At 38.9% G+C, this 25017-nt stretch overlaps 2 protein-coding genes across 2 annotated transcripts in view; both read left to right on the top strand.

Moving 5' to 3' along the window:
- Positions 1-2761: 2761 nt before the first annotated feature.
- The window catches only part of LOC112203295 (receptor-like protein EIX2), a 72121-nt gene continuing 49865 nt past the window's right edge, over positions 2762-25017 (top strand). The window contains exon 1 of the mRNA XM_040506491.1: positions 2762-3312. The gene's annotated coding sequence lies outside the window, so the exon portion shown is untranslated. The remainder of the gene's footprint in view (positions 3313-25017) is intronic.
- LOC112203298 (zinc finger CCCH domain-containing protein 37) lies at positions 13286-24039 on the top strand. Its single transcript, XM_040505742.1, has 14 exons — positions 13286-13430; positions 14159-14403; positions 16315-16374; positions 17651-17728; positions 17823-17888; positions 17982-18166; positions 20443-20588; positions 21821-21837; positions 21938-21975; positions 22060-22106; positions 22206-22327; positions 22497-22547; positions 22893-23039; positions 23422-24039. Exons 1-14 carry the CDS (start codon positions 13301-13303, stop codon positions 23563-23565), a joined length of 1476 nt encoding a protein of 491 aa, XP_040361676.1. The 5' UTR covers positions 13286-13300; the 3' UTR covers positions 23566-24039.

Below are 25017 nucleotides of genomic sequence, written 5' to 3'. Positions count from 1 at the left end.
GATGTTGCCCGCTCCATCCTCTTTAGTGCCCATATGCCCAAGTACTTGTGGGGAGAAGCTGTTCTAACTGCTTCTCATCTTATCAATCGTATGCCTTCTAGTGTCCTTCAGGGCCAAATCCCATTTGAGGTATTCTCCACACATGTCTCCCTTCCATCTTTTCATAATCTACCTGCTAGAGTCTTTGGGTGTGTAGCCTTTGTTCATGTTCCCAAGAACCAACGATCTAAGTTGGAGGCTCGTGCCTTAAAATGTGTCTTTGTCGAGTATGGGACTCATAAGAAAGGGTATAAGTGTTTTCATCCTCCCACAAAAAAGTTTTATGTTACTATGGATGTTATTTTCTTCGAGGATGCCTACTATTTTTCTCCCACCGACACTTCTCTTCAGGGGGAGAAGTTTAGCTATTTTGAAGAGACGGTCAGTGGAAGCCAAGATGATGAAAAAGATGAAGAACGGGATGAAAAAGTTGAAGAACGATCGGTCATTCCAATTGTTTCTGAAGAACGGTTGGTCGTTCCTGAAGAACAGTTAAGTGTTCCTCTCATTCCTGAAGAACGTTCGATCGTTCCTATCATTCCTGAAGAACGGTCGAGCGTTCCTCTAGTTCCTGAAGTCGTTCCTGTACCTCTTGAAGAACGGTCAAGTGTTCCTGTCGTTCCTGAAGAACGAGTTAACGTTCCTTTCATTCCTTTTGATCAATCGAATGAAGAGGTTTCTACAGCAACTCCCCTTCCTCCATTACCCCACTCCGACCAAGGTTCCCAAGGTTTGAAGATCATTCTGAGGTAAATCCTGAACATGTGTCTAATCCTCTCAATCAAGATGAAGAGTCTGAACCTACCAAATACACTTTGCCTAATCGAGTCAATCGTGGTAAACCTTCAAAAAGATATGAACCTACCATTAGTGCCAAGTCAAAGTATCCCGTTGCCAACTATGTGTCAACCCATAGGTTATCTAAGTCATATGAATCTTTTGTGCACCAGATATCTTCTGTATCTGTTCCTAACAAAGTGCAGGATGCTTTGAGAGATCCCAAGTGGTCTAAGGCAATGGAGGAAGAGATGGAAGATTGCAGAAGAATAATACATGGGAGTTAGTATCACTTCCAAGTGGAAAGAAGACTGTGGGGTGTAGATGGATTTATACAGTGAAACACAATGCAGATGGTTCAATTAATAGATACAAGGCAAGATTGGTGGCCAAGGGGTTCACACAGACTTATGGTGTGGACTATGATGAGACGTTTGCCCCTGTAGCAAAGATCAATACCATCAGGGTGCTATTGTCTTTGGCTGCAAACCTAGATTGGCCACTTTGGCAGTTTGATGTGAAGAATGCATTCCTTCATGGGGATTTAGCTGAAGAAGTTTACATGAGCCTTCCTCCTGGATATGAAACTACTGCAAATATTGATGTGGTTTGCAGATTGAAAAAGTCCTTGTATGGTTTGAAGCAATCACCTCGTGCATGGTTTGGGAGGTTTACTCAATCAATGAGCCGCTTTGGTTATAAACAAAGCAACTCAGATCACACTCTTTTTCTCAAGCGTCAGAAGGGTAAGATAACTGTGTTGATAATCTATGTGGATGATATGGTGATTATAGGTGATGATAGTGATGAGATTGGAAGACTGCAACAACAATTGGCTTCTGAGTTTGAGATGAAAGATCTTGAAGACCTAAAGTATTTTCTGGGCATTGAGGTAGCAAGGGGGAGAAGTGGAATCTTCTTATGCCAATGGAAGTATGTTCTGGACCTTCTGACTGAAACAGGTTTGTTAGATTGCAGACCGATTGACACACCTATTGAGCAAAATCACAAGTTGGCAGAGGATCCTGATCAAGTTTCTACATATAGGGCTAGATATCAACGATTGGTTGGAAGATTAATTTACTTGTCTCATACCAGACCAGATGTAGCATATGCAGTCAGTGTAGTGAGTAAGTTCATGCACAATCCAAGTAAGGCTCATATGGATGCCGTTGTGAGAATTTTAAGATACTTAAAGACTGCACCATGGAAAGGTCTGATGTTTTCTAAACATAATCACCTGGAGGTGAGTGGCTTTACTGATGCAGATTGGGCTGGTTGTATTACTGACCGGAGATCTACTTCAGGGTACTTTACATTTGTAGGAGGAAACTTGGTTACTTGGAGAAGTAAGAAGCAAAAGGTGGTAGCAAGGTCTAGTGCTGAAGCAGAGTATAGAGGGATGGCTCATGGAGTTTGTGAGCTACTATGGCTGCGTAATTTATTGCGTGACTTAGGGTTCAAACCTAAGCAAGCCATGAAGTTACACTGTGACAATAAGGCAGCAATCGATATATCATAGAATCCGGTACAACATGATCGTACCAAGCATGTGGAAGTTGATAGGCACTTTATTAAGGAGAAGCTAGACGCGAAGTTGATTGACTTTCCATTTGTTCCAACTGAAGAGCAATTAGCAGATGTGTTGACTAAAAGAGTTTCCACCAAGGTGTTCCATGACTCACTTGACAAGTTGGGCATCCGTGACTTGTATGCTCCAACTTGAGGGGGAGTGTTAGCGTGAGTCAATGTATCCTATTTAGAATATTCGTATTCTATTAGGAATGTACTTATTGTATGCAATTAGGAATGTAATTATCCCTTTAATGTAATTAGCACTTACCTAGTTAGTATATGTAACCTTAGTATATAAATACCTCCTTGTGAGAAGAATAAAATTATCTCATCATTCTCTCAAATACATTCTTATTCTCAAGTGGATGTAAACCGTGAAGAGTAAAAGTGGGACTGTTTAACAATAGCATAACAGGTTTGGTTTGTTATCTCTAATTAGTAAATGCGTGCCCAGCGTACAAGAGTTTATATGTGTATTAACTATGTAGAGCTAGTAGCTTTTGTATATGCATTTAGTGCAATATATACTATTACAGAAGGAGGAAAAGAATCTATCTTTGTGTTTTTAGTATGTGTTCATTCTTACCCCAAATTACTTTTGAAGATATATACTGTATGGTAACATATACGTTTCATCTGGTTTTCTTGTATATACTTGCCTACTACATACTATAGCACTCTACCATCAGGCTCTTTTGGGTGCCCATAATCCGATTGGGCAAATGGAAGCTTGGTTCGACGAATCCTTTAGCAAAGCGACCTAGGTTCGAGAATATTGCCTATTTATCCACAGTGGCCAGGAGCCAGGAGAGAAAGATTGTGCCCACTATATGCAAACAAGAACCTGTAAATTTGGTGAGGGGCTGCAAGTTTGACCATCCTATTTGGGTTCCTGATGGTGGAATCCCAGATTGGAAAGAGGTGACTGCTTATTATTATATCTTATGCCGATATACTTATAGTTTTATGACTTTTACCATTTTATAAATAAATAACTATAAAGTAGTTTTAGCAAAATAATTTAATAATTCTGTATAATTTCTCTAAGCTTATGAATATGGATCGATCATATCCTATAAGCTGTTTAATTCTTTGAAGGTGCGGATAGATACTTTTTTTAGACTTATTCGATTATGTTTCTAGTCTCCTATAATATCTACAGTTATGTAGTATGAATTATAGTTTATTCTTTACTTTTAGATTTTTCTGCCATATCTGTTTTATAGTTTCTATACCTGCTACATTTTGTGTAGCAAGTCTGGTACATGTGGCTAGTGAGGCTGCAAAAAACCAAAAAGTCCAATGTATTCTTCTTAATTTTCCATTGTAGGTCATTCACACATTCATCTTACCCTGTGGGTTATTAAGGGATATAAGTTATATATTTTGTCCACTGTCATCTCAGTTTCTTTTTTAAGTCTAGTTATACGGGAACATACTGATTACTGTTAATCAGTCTCTCATGAACTGCTGAATTGGAAGAGGAATGTTGGGTCTAAAATTTTGTTGGCTAATTTGTTTCAAAACACCATACAATTAAGTTGTATCTTGAGTCTTTGTCCGCCATGATTAGCATTGGGATCATATCCCATCTTGAAGTACGTTGAAGATATTTGGAAGAGTTACCTTTATCATGAAGGAAGATTTTTCAGTCAAAGATCTCAAACCTAGAATGGTGAAAGATATTATAGCCAATCATGTAATCCCAAGTGCTTAGATTCACAGCTCTGTCTGAAGCATATTTAAGGACATTTTTGATGGAATGAATTGATGGATGTTCACACGTGATCATTGCTTAAGCAAAGAGCCCTATAGGTCTTGAATATTGAAAATCTGGTAGAATGTCTCGTTGCATAGATCGCTCAAGTAACATAAGAATATTATCTAAAGTTTGATGCACCCACCCTAGATTCTTTGGCTTTGGGTTTGCAAGCATATTCACTAGGTCTGAGTTTTGAGATTCCTCTTGGATCGCCTGTCTGAAATACAATTCTGCATCAAAACTCATTGAAGGGCATTTATGTGATTTGGATGTGGTCCTGCGTGTATCTTCAAGATGCTGTGGAGCTACCTTGAAGCTAAAGATCAACTGGCCAGATTGCTTGTAGGGTTGTACTGGTAGGCAAGTGGAGAAGGTGCTTGTACCTTTATGTGTTTGTCATGTATGAGTTGGTTATTGCCTTATTGGTCATGTCAAGGCTGTGGCAATGCATTGAGGATTGGAAGCTCCATTGGCAATTCATTAGTTGTTGATAATGATTGTGGAGTCGAGCCAGTTATTAAGTCAATCGTCTTTGTTTTTGTTTTGCCCAAAGTCTAACTTCTTTGTAGGCATATTCCTTTGCTTCGCCTACATAATGTAAAAAGGGCTTCAATTTGATTACTATCTCTAGTGTGATCACAAGAGTTTACTAGAGTTTCTTTATTAAGCCTACATTCCATGGCATTGCATGATTATGATTCATTTGCCTGAAATTATAGGCTTATTCTATGTTAAGCAGGGCTACCATCTGATGGTTAATCTACATACATACATGATTGTATGAGTCTTCTGTACTGGTTAATCCTCAGCGCTTTGGACAGGCTAAGTGTGAAGTAAGCAACTTCTTTTGTTAAATGAATTTGATTCCAGTTGTATATGATTGGCCTTCCAGATCTGAGTTGTTTTATATGATTTACTATGAAAGTGATCCTAAGAGAGAGTACTGAATTTGAGTTTCAACATGTTTAAACAGTTGCAACACTTTTTAGTTCTCTTCATATTATTCATGAAACTGTCAGCACATGAAGTGTTGCTTTATCTATCCACATTTGTTACTCTACTGGTAGACATTTGGCCAGAAATGATTTTGTTTGATCACTTGTTCATATTTTTGAATCATTAAGAACCTGATGATGATTGCTCTCATGTTTATGTCTTGTGGTTTTTTTCATTTTGTAGTATTATATTAAGACTGGAGAATGTAAGTTTGGTGCACAATGCAGATTCCATCACCCAATTGATAGGCCAGTAGTGGCATTGTCAACAACAAAGCCATCTCAACAAAAAAAATGTGAAGCTAATGCTTGCTGGACTACTTAGGAGAGAGGTACAGATGGTGGAGCTATTCTCTGTTGGGACTATCCCAAGTCGATCTTTTTATCAGTAGGGTTCACCTGTCCTTGTTTTAAGCAGGGTACCATTATATTCCAAAAAGCTTGAAAAGCATATGGCTATTCTTCCTAAGAATGAGTCAATTATTCCAAGTCCTTGCATTAGTAGTTTCAGATTACCACTTATCTTGTGAAACTATGATAACTATGAATATACTGTTTGCACATTAGTGATTGGTAAAAATGGAAATGTTAAGACCTTTATTTCCAGTGAGAAGTGACTGCATTTTCTGTAGCATTTAATGATATCTCTTCTGAATGTTGAAATCTTATTTTATATTTCTGATAAAGTAATCTGAGGTTCATATCCAAAACCAATTGGCAATGGATGGAGTGGCCCAAATCCTTATAAACTCATAGGCAAGGTCCCATTTTTCCTATGTGGGATCTATAATCTAACACGCCCCCGCACGTGTGGCGAATTTTCAAGCCATGCATGTCGACAACTTTTGGGTGACGTGGAGCCTGTGTGGCCGTTAGGCATGCACACGTGGGTAACCTGTTCTGATACCATGATAAAGTAATCTGAGGTTCACATCCAAAACTAATTGGCAATGGATGGAGTGGCCCAAATCCTTATAAACTCATAGGCAAGGTCCCATTTTTCCCATGTGGGATGTATACATTCTCAACACGCCCCCGCACGTGTGGCGAATTTTCAAGCCATACACGTAGACCACTTGGGTGACGTGGAGCCTGTGTGGCCGTTTGACATGCACACGTGGGTAACCCGCTCTGATACCATAATAAAGTAATCTGGGGTTCACATCCAAAACCAATTGGCAATGGATGAAGTGGCCCAAATCCTTATAAACCCATAGGCAAGGTCCCATTTTTCCCATGTGGGATCTATAATCTCAACAATTTCCATATAGGCATCATCTATCCTATACATGTAAGACCATGCCATTAACAAGGGTGAAACTTTTTTACAGGTTACTGTTATCTGTGTGTATTACCTTCACTGAAGAGAGACGAGCGCTTCTCACCTTCAAAGAAGATGTTACTGATCCTTCTGGTAGGCTTTCTTCTTGGGTGGGTCAGGATTGCTGCCGATGGAAAGGGATTTCGTGCAACAACCATACAGGTCACATTGCAAAGATGGACCTCCGAACCTGAATTATGATGAAGGCTTCTACTGGGAGACTTCTTTGGGGGGGGGGGGGGGGGGGGGGTAAAGATTAATCCTTCTTTGCTTAGCTTTAAGAACTTAAAGAATAAAATGCACTGAAGGTGGTCAATTAAAGGAGAGGGCAGCATTAGCAATTGCATTGAGTGTGGCTCTTGGCAAAAGAAGACTTGATTGGAAATGAAAATTAAAGAATAAAATGCACTGAAGGTGGTCAATATGGGGCATTTGTGGCTTTCTAGACTCGGTACGTTGTTTCTCTTTTGGTTCAGGCGGTCTCCATGTGACTGCCCTTTGGAGCTGTTTGTGGAGGTGGTGAAGATGATGACCAGTATAGTTGGGTTTGTTGGTGTCTTCATGTTTTTGTATTCTCTTTATCGTTGTAAGCCATATTAAGCATGTATCATGTGTCAAATTATTCAAGCAACTTTGATAATGAATAATACCTCGCTGAAAGTGTGTATCCACGTTCGATGCATTTGAAACTTCTAAAGGACTTGGAATATCAACTGATTTCAGTATTTAATCTTACGCAGTTGATCCACGTTAACGTTATGCTTGAATCATTCCCAATTCCTTGAAGCCATTATGCATTTTTCCCTCGTTGACAAAAGTTGTTTCAATTTTCTTTATCTTTTGTTCTTCCTATTTTTTTTGTCTCTTCATTTTTTTTTTCCTTATTCAAATCTCCAAATTTAATATTTAAACCTCTCTTTCAATATTTTCACGCCAAACTATCATTTTTACACATTATTTTCCTCAGATCGATCTAGTTGGTCTCCTGGCACGTTCTTTAAGTACCTTATCAGTTCATGAGTTCGAATACAACTCGTTTGAATTCAATCCATCAAATTGTTGTTGCCCCAAACTAAAAACATAAATCCAAACTGACCATTTGCATGAGACAAACAAACCAGGATTCCCAGGAATAAAGCATTCACTTAGGCAGTAGAATTTTATTTGTTTTTCTTCTTCTTCTTCTTCTTTTGAAGTACGAGGCCTTGGAAACTTGGGCTTATAATTGTTCTTTACCTGAAATATTAAAAGACAAAGTAACAAAGTACTGGTCTCAACATCTTGGACGATATTCATTACTCTCTTTCTACAATTTTGTTTTTTTAATTGGAATAAACTCTCTTTCTATACTAGATTAACGGGAAATTAATTGCAGTTTGAATTGAAACTCAAAGGCTATTGACTATTTGATGGTAGTATCTTGCAGTATGATCTAAATTTAGCGAATCGTCCCATTCGATAGTATTGCAGAATGGATAAATTGGCTTACAATGGAGAGGAGAGGGGGAGGGAGAGAGAGAGAGACTCGGGGGTTATCCACACTGGCTTATGCTCATTTTCTAAAAATAGAAGAAATGCAATATTGAATTTCTTTATTTTATAAGGAGTGAAAAATCATCCTGCGTGATTGAGTTCCATACTTTTTTTTTTTAAAGCTTTTTTTTTTGTGAGGTGTTTGGTAGCCTTCCTTATGTTTTCATTTGTATACATGAAACGACAATTTTTATCCTCACACAACCCCAGTGCACAAGTCAGTGAGATTCAGATATTTGACTTTGACAATGTTAGTTTTATTAACAAGTAACATGGCACAACTCACCATTTTTTTTTTTTTGGTATTAGGTGAAATTCAATTTTTATCTTCACCTCACCAATCTCAAAAATTAACGTATCAAATGTGTTTTTAGGAAATTTTTATGGTCCAACAAACTGTTAGTTAACGTATCATTTACCAATAATAAAGAATTGATTAGTATGGTTTGTCTCACATTCCACCCAAGGCAAACAAAAGACAAACAAATAGGTTTAGCAAATATTAACCATCTCCTGATCAAGACAAAAAAAAAAATACGTAAAAGGATCCAAGCCCGTCCATATATAGCGGGCCTTGCGGGCTTTATTTATAAATAAATATTTAAAGACACTAATATTTTTTTTTAATCAAGCTTTGAAAATTCATTGGATAATGATCAAATACAACCAAACGGAACAAATCTATATTGTACCAAAAAAAAACTATATTTATATATAGACACTAATTTATTTATAAATAAATTTTTAAAGACACTAATTTTTTATAAATCTATATTTATATATCATACACTCCAAAGAGCAACCTCTAGCAATTCAAAGAAAATACGAAAACCGACCGTTAGATGTGATTATTACAATAAATTATACGTGTGGTTAAAAATTTAGTCAATTTCACCATAGTTTCGAACCCGATCGGATTAGTCAACCGTAGTCACTTGCATGTTTTCTTGGTTGACTGATGGCGTGATGACCGCAAAACTTGCTTATTTTTTTACATCACGTTTGTAAATATTTCATTGATGGATGTGTGTGGACATAAGATAAAAATTTTAATTTTTAATTACAAATACGTTGGCCTATACTAATTTGCCTCCTAAAATTGTATGACTTATACATTGCATTTAAATTGTTGAGGTCCATTCTAAAGCAACCATGAAGTGGAAGATGAATTTGGAGAAACCAACCGCTCGATGGAGAGATTGTAATGTTTTATGGTGGTTGTAAAAAATCCAGCCAATTTAGTTCTCGTTTCGAATTCGATCAACTAGGTCAAACTTAGTTACTCTTATAAACCTATTTTTATATATCATACACTCCAAAGAGCAACCTCTATAAATTCAAATAAAATGAAAAAACTGACCAGTGGATGTGATTATTACAATAAATTATGAGTGTGGTAAAAAATTTAGCCAATTTCACCATATTTTCGAATCCGATCGAATTGGTCAACCGTTGTCACTTATATGTCTTCTTGGTTGACCGATGGCGTGATGACCGCGAAACGTGCTTATTTTTTCACATCAAGTGTGTAAATGCTCCATCAATGGATGTGCGTGGACATAAGATAAAAATTTCAATTTTAATTACAAATACGTTGGCCTGTACAAATTTGCCTCCTAAAGTTGTATGACTTATACATTGCATTACAATTGTTGAGGTCCATTCTAAATCAACCATGAAGTGGAAGATGAATTTGGAGAAACCAACCGCTCCATAGAGAGATTGTAATGTTTTATGGTGGTTGTAAAAAATCCAGCCAATTTAGTTCTCGTTTCGAATTCGATCAACTAGGTCAAACTTAGTTACTCTTATAAACCTATTTTTATATATCATACACTCCAAAGAGCAACCTCTATAAATTCAAATAAAATGAAAAAACCGACCGGTGGATGTGATTATTACAATAAATTATGAGTGTGGTAAAAAATTTAGCCAATTTCACCATATTTTCGAATCCGATCGAATTAGTCAACCGTTGTCACTTATATGTCTTCTTGGTTGACCGATGACATGACGACCGCGAAACGTGCTTATTTTTTCACATCAAGTATGTAAATGTTTCATCAATGGATGTGCGTGGACATAAGATAAAAATTTCAATTTTAATTACAAATACGTTGGTCTGTACCAATTTGCCTCCTAAAGTTGTATGACTTATACATTGCATTTAAATTGTTGAGGTCCATTCTAAATCAACCATGAAGTGGAAAATGAATTTGGAGAAACCAACCGCTCGATGGAGAGATTGTAATGTTTTATGGTGGTTGTAGAAAATCCAGCCAATTTGAGTCTCGTTTCGAATTCGATCAACTAGGTTAAACTTAGTTACTCTTATAAACCTATATTTATATATCATACACTCCAAAGGGAAACCTCTATCAATTCAAATAAAATGGAAAAACCGACCGTTGGATGAGATTATTATAATAAATTATGAGTGTGGTAAAAAATTTAGCTAATTTCACCATATTTTCGAATCCGATCGAATCGGTCAACCGTATTCATGACATGTAGAATATATATGCACATATTCTATATAGAAGTATGAGAACTTCCAATTTCACCATAAGCCAAATTACAACAAATTCACACTCACACAAAGATACACACACACACACACACACACATATATAACACATACATACATACATACATACATACATACATACATACATATATATATACAGGAAAGATCTGAAGAGGGCGTCCGTGAAGGAGGAAAAATGAGGACCGACACGCGTCGGCCAGCCAATCAACCTAATTTTCACGCGGGTCCCACCCACATCTGCTCCTCTGTCTCTAACTCTATTCTGGTTTTATGAAGATGTAAACTTGCTCTTGATCCTTATTCTCCCCCGTCTCTTCAACCTCTAAATCCAGAAACAGAATCATATTAACTAGAAAGAATATATCTTGAAACGGGCAGGGTCTCATTATATAATACATCCCGATAGCAGTTCTAGTGTTGATACCCATCTTCCATTCCCCCTTTGGGTGGCCTGCTGTTCATCATCTTTGCCAATAACAACATCATGTACAACATCTTCTGGGTATCTCTTCAAAATCTCCATCGCTGCATACCTCTAATGCTCAACACTACACAAGAGCACCATGAGCAATCAAGTACTAGTTTCTTAAAAGTCCAAGACTCCAATTCATATCAGTAGCCCAATTTGATATTCCATTATCATCTGGTTCTACTTTCTTCAATGATCAATTGTTTCTGGGAGAATAAGAAAGTGGGTTTTCATCTCGATCTACTTTTTTCTGGGAGAATAAGAAAGTGGGTTCTGCAGCTATTGACTAATTGATCCAATTTACTGAATTTAGTCAAGTCCAGGCCAACGTTCTTATCTTGAGCTACAAATTCAATTATTTGTGTGTTTGTAATTGAATCTCACCTGGAATTTCTCTTTCCAGCATGAAACGAAGTCCATCCCCTCCTTTGCTTCTTCTTGATTGTTATGGGTTGCTTCAATTTTGCTTTGGATTTTTATTAGTCGTTGTTGTGGAACCATTTTGTTTTCAATTTTCATTGGCTTCTTGTTTGCTACTTCCTTCTCATAGATGAAGAGCGAAACAGATTATGGGTTTGCAAATGGTGATGACAAATTTGTCGAGCCATTGTTCTCGATCCGCATCTGAGTTTCGAATATTTAAAAGGAAATGAAATTTACATTGGGTTTTATTGTCGTGCGTTGGATTTGTCAAACAAAATCCAACCGTTGATACCTGACCATCCGCATTTTACTCATTTCACGGACGTCCGCCTGTGATCCTTCCTGTATATATATATATATATATATATATATATATATATATATATATATATATATATATAAACATGTCTAAAAGTCCTGAATCTTCAATAATGATGACGCGGCATACTGAAGATTTCCAAATATATGTGTTGGGCCTTCTAGACATGAACTTGTAAAAGATGTTGCAGATTCCCGTCCAAGCTGAACTGCCTTCACTTAAATTGCCAAAACTTCTTCTAGAAAAGTCGGAATCGCAAACCGTAAAATTCCTCAGAAACTAGACACATGGGGCTTTCCGTGCATATAGGGTACAACTTCTAATTCCATCCGAGCAGTTTCCAGTAATTTTGCGAAGTTGCAGTGGTGTTCACCTGGTCAGTTGCTGACCAAAAAATTTATGCTCAACAACCCTTAGATTTACATCTAATGGTGGAAAACAAAACACCTCAACTTAATAATAATTCTCTCTGCCCTTGGATTTACATCTAAGGGTAGTTGAGCATTATTTTCTTAATCAGCAACTGATCAGGTGAACATTTTCGCTAGACATGAACTTGTAAAAGATGTTGCAGATTCCCGTCCAAGCTGAACTGCCTTTACTTAAATTGCCATAACTCCTTCTAGAAAAGTCCGAATTGCAAACCATAAATTTTCTCAGAAACTAGACACATAGGGCTTTCCGTGCATATAGAGTACATCTCCTAATTCCAGCCGAGCAGTTCGTAGTAATTCAGCGAAATTAGGTGTTCTGCACAACAGTTTTTTGTGTTAGTTAGCTCAGCTTAGCTTATTTTCTTCTTTCTTTGAAACACACCTACAAAGACACTAAACTAACGTAAATGAACCATAAATAAGGAGAACTAAACATATATACCAAGACTCCAAGAGAAAGAGGCATAGAAATATAAGAAAATATGAGCACATCAGCATACATATATAGATAGATATATATATATATATATATATATATAATATATAATAGTTTACGGGCTTTTATGGGCCGGGCTTAGCGGGTTTTTACGGGCCGGGCCTAGCGGGCTTTTGGCGGGACGGGCCTATGAGCGGGGCCCGGTTTTTGAGGGCTTTTTGGCGGGCCTCCATCGGCCCACCGAAGCGGGCTTTTGCAGGTTTTTTGACCGGCCGGGCCGGACTTTTGACCCTCCGGGCCGGCGGGCCTCCATCGGCCCACTTGATCCGCGGGCTTTTTGATGAGGCCTATGACATCATGTGAAATTGTTGCCAAATTTTACTATAAGTGTGGTCCCGAGTCCGCACCATAAAATATTGGTAAATCAAAATTTGGCTTTTGATGAATATAAGTTAAAAAAATCGTTGCGTGGCATTATGGAGATCGAACACTGAACCAGTAGCATGGCGGCGGATCCTCCATAGCAAATCAGATAACCCCGTTTAAAATGGAAAGTACCAAAAGTATGACTCAAGAAAATAAAACAAATAAGAAGAAGAAGAAACGATAATAAAAAATGATTTGGCCCACCGCTACCTTTCCGTGTCGGACCCTCTCTCCACTTCCTCCATGTACCTCGCCGGCACCAACGGCCTCGGCCCTTACTCCGACGCCGCCAGAGCGACGTCGTATATGATGTCATCCTGGCCCGCCCCGGATGCCGAACCCGGCCCGCCCGGCTTCAAACGCACCTCTGAAGGTTGGTGAGCTCTCACTCTACTGTAACTCTCTGTTTGGTGATTGAAAAGTTTGAATCTTTGGGTGAATTTGATCGAAGATCATTGCTAAAGTTTTCGAATTTTCTAGTGTAAATGGATGCGAGTATGTTTATGAGTTGCTAATTTAGGTATGTATGAAGTGGGATTATGATCAAATGTAGCTTCTAGTCGGTCATTTCACTAATTAATATAAGCTTCGGCCGCCGAGTACAAATGTTTATGTCTAATAGCTATGTAAAGCTAGTAGCTTTTGTGTATGCTTCTGGCCTTCTAGTGTGTGTTTATAGTTTGCTTATTACCAAGTATGAGTAAGCATTTTTGCTTTTCATCGGTAATATCTGAGGTGGTAGTTTATGATCTTGGTGTTACTTGTAGTCAGTCATCGCACTACGGATGTAAACTGTAAAGATTAAAAGTGGGACTGTTTAACAATAGCATAACGGATTTAGTTTGTTACCTCTAATTAGTAAATGCCTACTCTGCGTACAAGAGTTTATATGTGTACTAACTATGTAAAGCTAGCAGCTTTTGTATATGCATTTAGCGCAATAGATATTACTACAGAAGAAGATAAAAGAATCTATCTTTGTGTTTTTAGTATGTGGTACGTTCTTACCCCAAATTACTTTTTAAGACATATATACTATATGGTAACATATACGTTTTTCCTCTGATTTTCTTGTATATACTTGTCTACTATGTACTGTAGCACTCTACCATCAGGCTCTTTTGGGTGCCCATAATCCGATTGGGCAAATGGAAGCTTGGTATTCAACAAATCCTTTAGCAAAACGACCTAGATTCGAGAATACAAGCTTGCCTATTTATCCACAGAGGCCAGGAGAGACAGATTGTGCCCACTATATGCAAACAAGAACCTGTAAATTTGGAGAGGGCTGCAAGTTTGACCATCGTATTTGGGTTCCTGATGGTGGAATCCCAGATTGGAAAGAGGTGACTGCTTATTATTATATCTTATGCTGATATACTTATAGTTTTATGACTTTTACCATATTATATATAAATAATTATAAAGTAGTTTTAGCAAAATAATTTAATAATTCTGTATAATTTCTCTAAGCTTATGAATGGATTGATCATATCCTATAAGCTGTTTAATTCTTTGAAGGTGCGAAAAGATGCTTTTTTAAAGACTTATTCATGTTTCTAGTCTCCTATAATATCTACAGTTATGTAGTATGAATTATAGTTTATTCTATACTTTTAGATTTTTCTGCCATATCTGTTCTATAGTTTCTATACCTGCTACATTTTCTGTAAAAAGTTTGGTTATGTGGCTAGTGAGGCTGCAAAAAGTCGTGTTGGGAATTTAGGTACCCTTCTTGATTTTCCATTGTAGGTCATTCACTCATTCATCTTACCCGGATATAACTTACATATTTTGTTTTCAGTTTATTCTATTTTTCAAAAAAAAGAAAAAAAAAAGAGATCAATTTAAAATCTAGTGTCATCTCAGTTTCTTTTTCAAGTCTAGTTATACAGGAGCCTACTAAATACTATTAATCGATCTCTCATGAACTGCTGAATTGGAAGAGGAATGTCTGGTCTAACATTTTGTTGGCTAATTTGTTTCAGAACACCCTACAAGTTGTATCTTGACTCTTGAGTCTTTGTCCGCCATGATTGGCATTGGGATCATATCCCATCTTGAAGCACGTTGAAGATATTTGGAATGGTTGCCTTTATCATGAAGGAAGATTTTTCAGTCAATCAAACCTACAATGGTGAAAGATATTATAGCCAATCATGTAATCCCAAGTGCTTAGATTCACAGCTCTGTCTGAAGCATATTTAAGGACATTTTTGATGGAATGAATTGATGGATGTTCACTCGTGATCATTGCTTAAGCAAAGAGCCCTATAGGTCTTGAATATTGAAAATCTGGTAGAATGTCTCGTTGCATAGATCCCTCAAGTAACATAAGAATATTATCTAAAGTTTGATGCACCCACCCTAGATTCTTTGGCTTTGGGTTTGTATGCATATTCACTAGGTCTGAGTTTTGAGATTCCTCTTGGGTGGTTTGTCTGAAATACCATTCTGCATCAAAATTCTTTGAAGGGTTTGGTAATTTGGAGGTGGTCCTGTGTGTATCTTCAAGATGCTGTGGAGCTAACTTGAAGCTAAAGATCAACTGGTCAGATTGCTTGTAGGGTTGTACTGGTAGACAAGTGAAGAAGGTGCTTGTAGCTTTCTGTGTTTGTCATGTATGAGTTGGTTATTGCCTTATTGGTCATGTGAACGCTGTGGCAATGCATTGAGTATTGGAAGCTCCATTAGCAATTTGCTAGTTGTTGATAATGATTGTGGAGTAAAGCCAGTTAGTAAGTCAATCATCTTTGTTTTTGTTTTGCCCAAAGCCTAACTTCTTTGTAGGCATATTCCTTTGCTTCGCCGACATAATGTAAAAAGGTCTTCAATTTGATTACTATCCATTGTGTAATAACAAGAGGTTAAGCATAGTTTCTTCATTAAGCGTACGTTGCCTGCCATTGTAAGATTATGATTCATTTGCCTAAACATATAGGCTTATTCCATGTTAAGTAGGGCTTCCATCTGATGTAATCTACGTACATACATGATTATACGAGTCCTCTGTACTGGTAAATAGCTCAAATTTATAATTTTTTATTCCAATTTTCTGGCAAGTTATTCAGATGCCTTACTTAGTGTTTGTTTTCTGCCTATTGTATTATCTTCGTTGGCAATCTGTTCAGCTTAGAAAATTGTTTGCAGCTGTTTTTGTTCTGTGTGCGCTATTTTCAATTTGCTTATTAAAGGTGGCAAAAAGAAACAAATTGTTATATTGTTAAAACACATAAATTGATCTCATGTTCATTTAGGTTCCACTTGTTGCTCCAAGTGAGTCCCTTCCTGAGAGACCTGGAGCGCCAGATTGTCCAGTGAGTAGCATTTCAGTTTATTTATTTTTTGCCGATATGATGCGTTTAAGTAGGCCTGGCAACGTGCGGGTACGGTGCGGGTTCTTAACGGGTCGGGTTTTTAACGGGCCGACCCGGTAAGAACCCGTTAAGCTAACGGGTTTTGCGGGCCAAACCCAACGGGTTTGCGGGTTTTCCGTTGGAACCCGTCAAAACCCGTAAACTTTTTAATTTTTTTTTTTTTAACTTTTTATCAAAGCAATTAAAACCAATTAAGACATATATATCCCCTTCATTTGCCATTTTCTCTATATGAACTTTTTTTGTTTTCTATTTTGAAATTTTTTATTTTCTGTCTTTTTGGATTTTTTTTCCTTTCCTTTTTTGACAAAAAAATAATTCACAAATCACAATTATACAACGATCCAACGGTCGGACCCTCACAGATCACCAAGAGGATTATCTTTACCGATTTATACGATGATCCAACGGTCGAATCATCTAGAGGATCATCTTTACCGATTTATACGATGATCCAACGGTCAGATCCTCACGGATCACCTAGATGATCATCTTTACCGATTTATACGATGATCCAACGGTCAGATCCTCACGGATCATCTAGATGATCATCTTTACCGATTTATACTATGATCCAACGGTCAGATCTTCACGGATTGCCCTTAGATTCATCCTCTCAAAATTGTACGAAGATCCAACGGTTGGATCGTCCCGGATCGCCCTTAGAATCATCCTCACAAAATTATATGACGATCCAACGGTCGGATCCTCATGGAGCGCCTTTTGAATCATCTTTGCACAATTATACGAAGATCCAACGGTTGGATCGTCCCAGATCGCCTTTAGAATCATCCTCACAAAATTATACGACGATCCAACGGTCGAATCCTCACGGATCTCCTTTTGAATAGTCTTTTCACAATTATACGAAGATCCAACTGTCGGATCCTCATGGGGAATAAGAAAAATTATAAAAATGCCTTGGTTGAAAAAAAAAAAAAAAAAAAAAAAAAGGGAATTCGTATGGGTAATGGGAAATGGGTTTTTGGGAAGGTTTTTAGTTAACGGGTTCCAATGGGTTTAGCCCGCAAAACCCGTTAATTTGCGGGTTTTTTGAGTGCGGGCTTTTTTTAACCCGGATTAATAAACGGGCGGGTTTGTGCGGGTTTTTAGCGTGCGGGTATAGTGCGGGTTTGCGGGTTACGGGTTTAAATGCCAGGCCTACGTTTAAGCACTTGCACGGCTCACATACACCCTTCCATTGTATATGTTGTAGTACTTTCTAAAAACTCAAAGATGCAAGTTTGGTCTTAGATGCAAGTTTAATCATCCAAAGGACAAACTGGCTACTGCGGTAAGTGCAAATGAGATTAGGATGCCAAGATTTAATTATGATCTGGACTTATTCACTGTAGTTATAATGATATGATACTGTACTCTGGTTTCAGTGTGCTTCAGAAAATGGTGATGTTTATGCCTTACCCGAGACTCCGAGAGGCCTTCTGAACCTGCATGTGCAGTGAGATATCTATCTCCTACTTTTGTAATGTGCATTATCTATCTAGTTTTGTTGACTTGGTTATACTCCCAAAAATATGTTTAAACAGTTCTACTTGAAAACTGGGCAATGCAAGTATGGTGCAACCTGCAAATTTAATCACCCAAAAGACATGATACCATCAGCCACTCAAGAGAATAAATCTGGCGAAACTGAGACAGATCTTAAGACGGAGGGCAGTGAAGTTGCTGTGAAGCCTCTTGTTTCATTCACTCCAGCACTATTACTGTTAACGTTAGTGATCCGAGGGATCTCTAGTTAGCTTTAGAGAGAGAGAGAGAGTGACACGAGATGTATAGTGGTTCGTCTCCCGCCTTAGCGGGAAACTACGTCCACTTGAATGTTACACTAGTGTGTTGAGCCTTGCGACCCAAGAGGATTACAAAAGATGTAATGGGATCGTGTTTAAGTGGGAGGAGGCATTCCTTTTATAGGTGAAGGAAGCCCCCTCATTTACATTTTCTTAGATGTGGGACTCAAAGTTACTATTCTAGTCTAAAGAAGCATATTGTGGAGGCAACTTGGCAAGGCCGGGAAGGTGGCTTCCCGGCGACGGATTTGCGACTTCCGGATACCGTAGCGTAGCTTGAACATAGGGCTACAAGATGCAAGTAGCGGTTGGATCCCATGAGGGTGTTGTTTATGCTTGGTGAGGTAGCAAACTAGCCTTGCTAGTAGAGGTATCTACAAGTCCCCGAAGTCCCCGAGTAAGAGAAGCTTCTTGGTTGGGGAGTTATAATCATGAAGTCATCAAGCATAAACAATGTCCGAGAGGCGCCTAGCCCCTACAAGTCTCCGAACTCCGTAATCAAGAAGGGACTCTTTTAGCCTACACAATGAGACAAAAACGCGCATATGTAGAATGCTTGTTGTATTGGTTACCGCTCGTATTAATGGAATGCGAAAAGAATTCGTTTTGTTGCGAACAACAAATGGTAGAAGAACTCAATATTCCATTAATGTGTATAAACATGTAAAATATTGGTAGTTGTATATGTGGATCTTATGGCCATATAACACGCACAATAGATAGTGGCAAATGTAATGGGTGTCCATATAAATTTGTGGGAGTGGTCCCGGTGACATCGTATGAAGCGTTTGTGAACTTGGGGCTTAAGTAAAGCATGTTGGACATGATCGAGCAAGTTGGGTTGTTCGAGCAAGTTGGGTGTAGTTGAGTGTGTAGGCGTTGTGCGAGCATGCGAGGCGTGGCCCAAGCGCAAGTCGTGGCCATACTCGATACCCAAGTGAGTCGTAACCCGAACAAGTCGTTTATCCGAGCATGTTTAATTAAGTCGTAAGTGTCACAAGCTTCTAGATGCATGTCACAAGTAATTGAATTTAAGCATGTATGTGTGTAGCATGTACTTGTAGTAAAGTTGCTAATAACATTTTGTAGGCATGCTTAAGGGTCATGGAGACATGTATAGTCATGGCAAAGGCTCTATTTGCAAGAGCGTAAGAGATAAGACATAGTTACTTATCTTATGTTGATTTGGAGCAGGTTGGAGTTGGAATCACCGCAAATACTCAAATCACGCTGGAGTTGTCCAAGCATGACGCTCCATTGATTTGGCGGAGCGCAATAGTAGAAGGGTGATGATTTCACTATTTTGGAGAGGTGATCGGTGATTATGTCTCCTTCAACAAACATAAGAAAAAGGAAATAATTATCATCTTTGATCATGTATACATGTTTGAATTATGTTATCCAACATATATGTATGGTACTAATTGACACGAAATGCTTGAGTTTCACGAGCATGTGAGATGCTTGTTTTGATTATTAAGCAAAATCAAAAATATAAAAATACGTGTACATGAAATGTACTTAGAGATGAGTGAATGCTCATTCGGTAGCATATAAACCAAGAAGGCCGCACAAGTGCGCAAGCTTAATTTCAATGCTTTGAAGTTTCAACAAGCAAATAAATGAAATCATGACAAGCTAGTGTTTGTGTGATTGAGTTCAGCGCGGTCAATTAATAATGCTTCACAGAGAAGCTACATGTATGCCTCAATCAGTCAATCATACATAGGTAATTGAGGAATTATATATCGGCATGTGGCACAATTAATGTGATTGCACAAGGCATAAATGTGTGCACGGGTAGACAGGTGTGTCAAGTTATACCATAATACCATAACAAGTATGATTATGTTGCCGCATAAATGCGAAGCATGTGCAGATCAATGAATATACTGCAATTGAAGTGAGTGAGGACACGTGCATTGTACAGAAGCCCATAATTTATGTGTGGCATTAAATGGTTAGTGATGCTTCTGCATGAGCACGTGCGTATCAAAGGAAGGGATAAGAAGACTTATCTTGTGGCTGGCCTTGCATGTACGACGCTAATGCACGGTTGATTAGCGGTAATTGATGGCTACTGTTGAAGTTCTTGTGAGTCCAGAGACGAACGATGCCGGCGATGGCGGGAATTGTATTTGTGCGCAGAGAGAAGAAACTGGAAGATTGAAGTTCCTCCATGAGAATTAATGCCATCCAGCGGTGGTGCTAGCTCAGCAGAGGTTCATCAGCGGAGAAGCACAGCGGATGAGTCGGAGTCAGCGGAGACTCTGTTCAGCGGAGCTTTGCCAGCGAGTGAAGGTTCTCAACTGAGGTTTGGAGTTCAGCGGGGCTTTTCCGACGATGGTGGGTCAGCGGAATAAAAGACGGTGTTGAAGTCTGGCGGAGGATCTCAGTAACGCCTCTGCAGTGAAGGGTGAAGGTTCAGCGGGGCTTTGCCGGCCAGTGGACGTTTTGATGCTCAACGAAGGAGACGTCTTGTCAGCGGGAGCGGGGCTTTGCCCAGCGGTTGATTGCTGGTGGTACGTCCGCTAGCGGTGACCAGTGATGGTGTGAGTGGTAATCTTTGCTGGAGCTAGCGGTTGTGCTCGGCAGAGCTCAGCTAGCGGAGCTCGTTGATGGAGCTCTGGTCAGCGGTAGTTGAGTTTGGCCGGCGAAGTTTGCCGCTGGGATTTGCTAGCGGGAGATGGCCGGTGGACTGCTCTGCAGATGGTGCACCAAAGATTGGCGGTGTACAATGTGGCGGAAGATTTTCCGTCGGAGGTTGGCTAGCGATCCGTTTCCGGTGGAGGATGGCCTACTGGCGGTAGCAGTAGAGCTTGGTGGCGGTGCCTAGCGGAGTGGAGGAAGTTGGCCGACGAACGGAACTGTGGTCAGCGGTGGATGCTCGGCGGTGCACAGTTCAGCGGGGATTTTGCTTGGGTCAGCAGTAGTGCTAGGGAGGCTTGCTACCGGTTGTCGGAGTGGAGCAGAGGTTGCCAGCGAGTTGGGCGGAGGAGAGACTGGCGCGCGGCAGTGCAGCGAGTTGGGCAGAGGAGAGCCTAGCGGTGTTGACTGGCGGAGAGGAGAGCAGCGAAGAAGCAGGGTGTCCAGAGGTTTAGGCAGCGATTTTTTTTTTTTTTTTTTGGCCAGCGGTGACTTTTTTCATTTCCAGCGTTGACTAAGTGTGACTAACATTTTGCCAGCGTTGACCAGCCATCTCCAGCGTTGACCAACCTTGACCAGCCCTTTAAGATGCAAATTTTGCTCTGGTTGTACCGCTGGAGTGATGTTGATCATGCTTTGGCAAAAGTTACCGCCAAGAAGCATAAATTCAAACATAAACTCACTGGGAACCAATGAAGACTCCAGAATGACTAAACAGAAACGGGTGACCAATGAATTTGAAATGGCTCAAAGAAGGAGGGAAGAATTTCTTTGAGTTCCGCTAAGCAGACTTAGCTCATGGTAGGTGACGAAGCCTTTGTGTGTCGGCTTCCCACAGACGGCGCCAATGTTAACGTTTGAAAGTTCGGCGGTAGCTGAACCTTTGTTAACGCCGATCCGGTGGGTGGATCGATATTTGTGGTGTTCTCAAGAGCTTCCTGTACGACCGATATGTACTTATAAGATAGGATTGAGCCTCTTCAAAATTGTGTTATCAGCTTTATGATAATTTTATTTTACTTATAAGACCGGTCTGTTGCTTCTACCAGGGTGAAGCTGATTGTCCATTCTACCTGAAAACTGGAAGGTCAGTTGTGTCTTATTTTGTTGTTTGATTATGATTACTATAGACGACCAAAAACTCATAATGGCGTTTGTTCTCTTAAATCAGCTGCAAGTATGGGGCCACTTGCCAGTACAATCACCCTGATAGATATGGTAGATAATTAAGATTATGCTGCTCTATATTCTAGAGTTCGTTTTCATGTGTTTAACAAATAGCGTGCATCAGAATTTCATTGCCAAGTTTTTGTGCAGATATCAATCCACCTGTTGCTGCAATCAGCTATCCTCTTTCAGCGCCTTCAGTTGCAGGTTTTAACATGGGAGTTGCTAATCCAGCTGCCTTCACTAATCAAACTTTGGCACAACCAACGGTAAATATGTTCTATAGTATTATATGTTTCACATTAAGGCCTTTTTGTTTTGTATCATCAACTGAATTGAACAACTGTTAGGTCTCTCTCTAACCACCCCCCCCCCCCCCCCCCCCCCTCTCCTTCAACATATATAATATTGATTCATGTTATTATATGCACGTTGCAGTTGGGAGCGAGTCCTACTGTTTATCCTCAGAGGTTTGGACAGGCTGAGTGTGAAGTAAGCAACTTCTTTTGTTAAATGGATTTGATTCCAGTTGTATATGATTGGCCTTCCAGATCTGAGTTGTTTTATACGTTTACTATGAAAGTGATCCTTAAGAGAGTATAATGAATTTAAGTTTCAACATGTTTAAACAGTTGCAGCACTTTTGAGTTCTCATCATATTATTCATGAAAGTGTCAGCACATGTAGTGTTTCTTTATCTATCCACATTTGTTACTCTGATGGTAGACATTTGGCCAGAAGTGATTCTGTTTGACTGCTTATTCATATTTCTGAATTGTTGAGAACTTAATGACGATTGCTCTCATGTTTATGTATTGTGGTTTTTTCATGTTATAGTACTATATGAAGACTGGGGAATGTAAGTATGGTGCGCAATGCAGATTCCATCACCCGATTGATAGGCCAGCAGTGGCGTTGTCAACAACAAAGCCATCTCAACAAGAAAATGTGAAGCTAACGCTGGCTGGACTACCTAGGAGAGAGGTACGAATGGTGGAGCTATTCTATGTTGGGACTATCCCAAGTCGTTTTATCAGTAGGGTTCACCTGTCCTTGTTTTAAGCAGGGTACCATTATATTCCAAAAAGCTTGAAAAGCATAGCTATTCTTCATAAGAATGATTGAATTACGCTAAGTCTTTAGTAGTTTGAGATTGCCATTTATATTGTGAAGCTATGATAACTATGAATATACTGATTGCAGTAGTGATTGGAAGACCTTTTTTCCCCAATGAGAAGTGACTGCATTTTCTGTTGCATTTAACCTTATCTATTCTTTCTGTTGAAATCTTATTTTATATTTCCATCTAGGCATTATCTATCCTATACATGTAAAACCATTTAACAAGGGTGGAACTGTTTTACAGGGTGCCGTTATCCGTGTGTATTACCTTAAAACCGGCACATGCAAGTATGGTGCAACCTGCAGATTTGACCACCCACCTCCTGGCGAAGTTGTAGCAATGGCAGCTTCACAAGCAAAATCTGATTCTATTGGAGGAAAAGCATAAGCAGCTGAATCCACACAGGAATAGCAGCAGTAGTAGAATGAAGAAGTGGTGATACCTCGAAGGAGGTCTGGGCAGAAGTATTGCCATCTGCCATGGTTTATAAATTGCCCAATCAGCCATTCTTTATGCTCTGCGTATAAGGTGCGAGTGTTGACCGATTCGATAACATGAGGTATTTCGTTCTCCTGTATTTAAGTGAGTCTCTGCATGTAATTTGTAGATCTGGAGTATCAGGCTGATGTGTTTCAGTGCTATGGTGTTATGAAAGTTTGCTCTCATTGTCCTCTGCTTCTTCCTTCTTTGACGATATTCACCCTTAAAAAGCTTCTTTTTCTTTTTTCTGCTGATGGCATAATCAACCTTATCCTGGCTTAGATTTATGACTAGTTTCAGTGCTATTCCGTAGTGAAAAGAACAACTTTTAACCAAAATAAAAGAAAAAAACAAGTTACTCGTTGGGAGAGTTTTCCAAAAGTTTATTGCACTTTTTACTGGAGTTTGATAGTTTGCCTAATCATACTTATATACACAACATGACCTTACGTTACATGGTCCATCAAATTCCCTCGATTCAAAAGACCACTTCCATTTTTACACCAAAGTTGACCGCCGAAAGCTAAGATCAATGAGAAAAGCTTGTTCACTACTTGTCTTGGAGTTTTTCTCGAATCCTGGAGTGTGGATGGAAAGAAATAGAATTATTCCGGTTTATGAGCTCATTTGCATTTATTAATACAGTGGGAACAAAGAAAGTAGGTGAATCGATGAAAATCCACGGAGCTTTTAATAAGTAGTAAATAAACACACAATTGTTTCCCAATAAATATCTCAGTGGTTCCACCTTCAATTACTAAAATAAATTTACAAACTAGTAGTAGTTTGGTCTAATCATTGAAGTCCTTGTTGCTTAGGCAAACAAAGTCTCAGAAATGTACTTTGAGTGGACTTGGAGACTTGTAAGACGGAGACGTTTGATGACTTTGGAATACCTGGACACCATTCATTTCAGACTTTTCGGTAATTTAATGTTACTCGGTTTTAGATTTCTATACATTTCCACAAGTTCATAGAAATGTCCGGCACTACTACAGAAAATAGCTTTAATGACATTTGAAAAACGTCATTAAAAACTTACTATGACACTTTGAAAAAACGTCATCAATCAAAGAGTCATTGTAAGTCATCTACAAGGACGTTGGAAAAACGTCATCTAATGTCTATTAAGACGCTTGAAAAACGTCCTTATTTCTTAAAAAAACTGTCATATAATGTCTATTAAGACACTTTTCAAACGTCCTCATATCTAAAAAAATTGTCCTCTTATGTCTACTAGGACGCAATAAACGCATCCTCATAACTAAAAGAAAACGTCATCTAATGTCTATTAGGACACAAAAAAAAAGGTCCTCAAATCTAACAAAAACGTCCTTAAAAGTTCAAAGAGAAACAAAA

Source organism: Rosa chinensis, chromosome 5, assembly GCF_002994745.2.
Source record: "Rosa chinensis cultivar Old Blush chromosome 5, RchiOBHm-V2, whole genome shotgun sequence".
Classification (NCBI taxonomy): Eukaryota; Viridiplantae; Streptophyta; class Magnoliopsida; order Rosales; family Rosaceae; genus Rosa; species Rosa chinensis.
Note: the sequence above shows the minus strand (reverse complement) of the source record. Positions and strands in the feature narration are given on the sequence as shown.

Bases quoted from the DNA above. Each gene is read 5' to 3' on its own strand.
- LOC112203298 (XM_040505742.1), top strand. From the start codon at position 13,301: ATGTACCTCGCCGGCACCAACGGCCTCGGCCCTTACTCCGACGCCGCC. The intron at 13,431-14,158 runs GTTGGTGAGCTC...TATGTACTGTAG, and splicing joins CTTCAAACGCACCTCTGAAG to CACTCTACCATCAGGCTCTT. The intron at 17,889-17,981 runs GTGCAGTGAGAT...ATGTTTAAACAG, and splicing joins GAGGCCTTCTGAACCTGCAT to TTCTACTTGAAAACTGGGCA.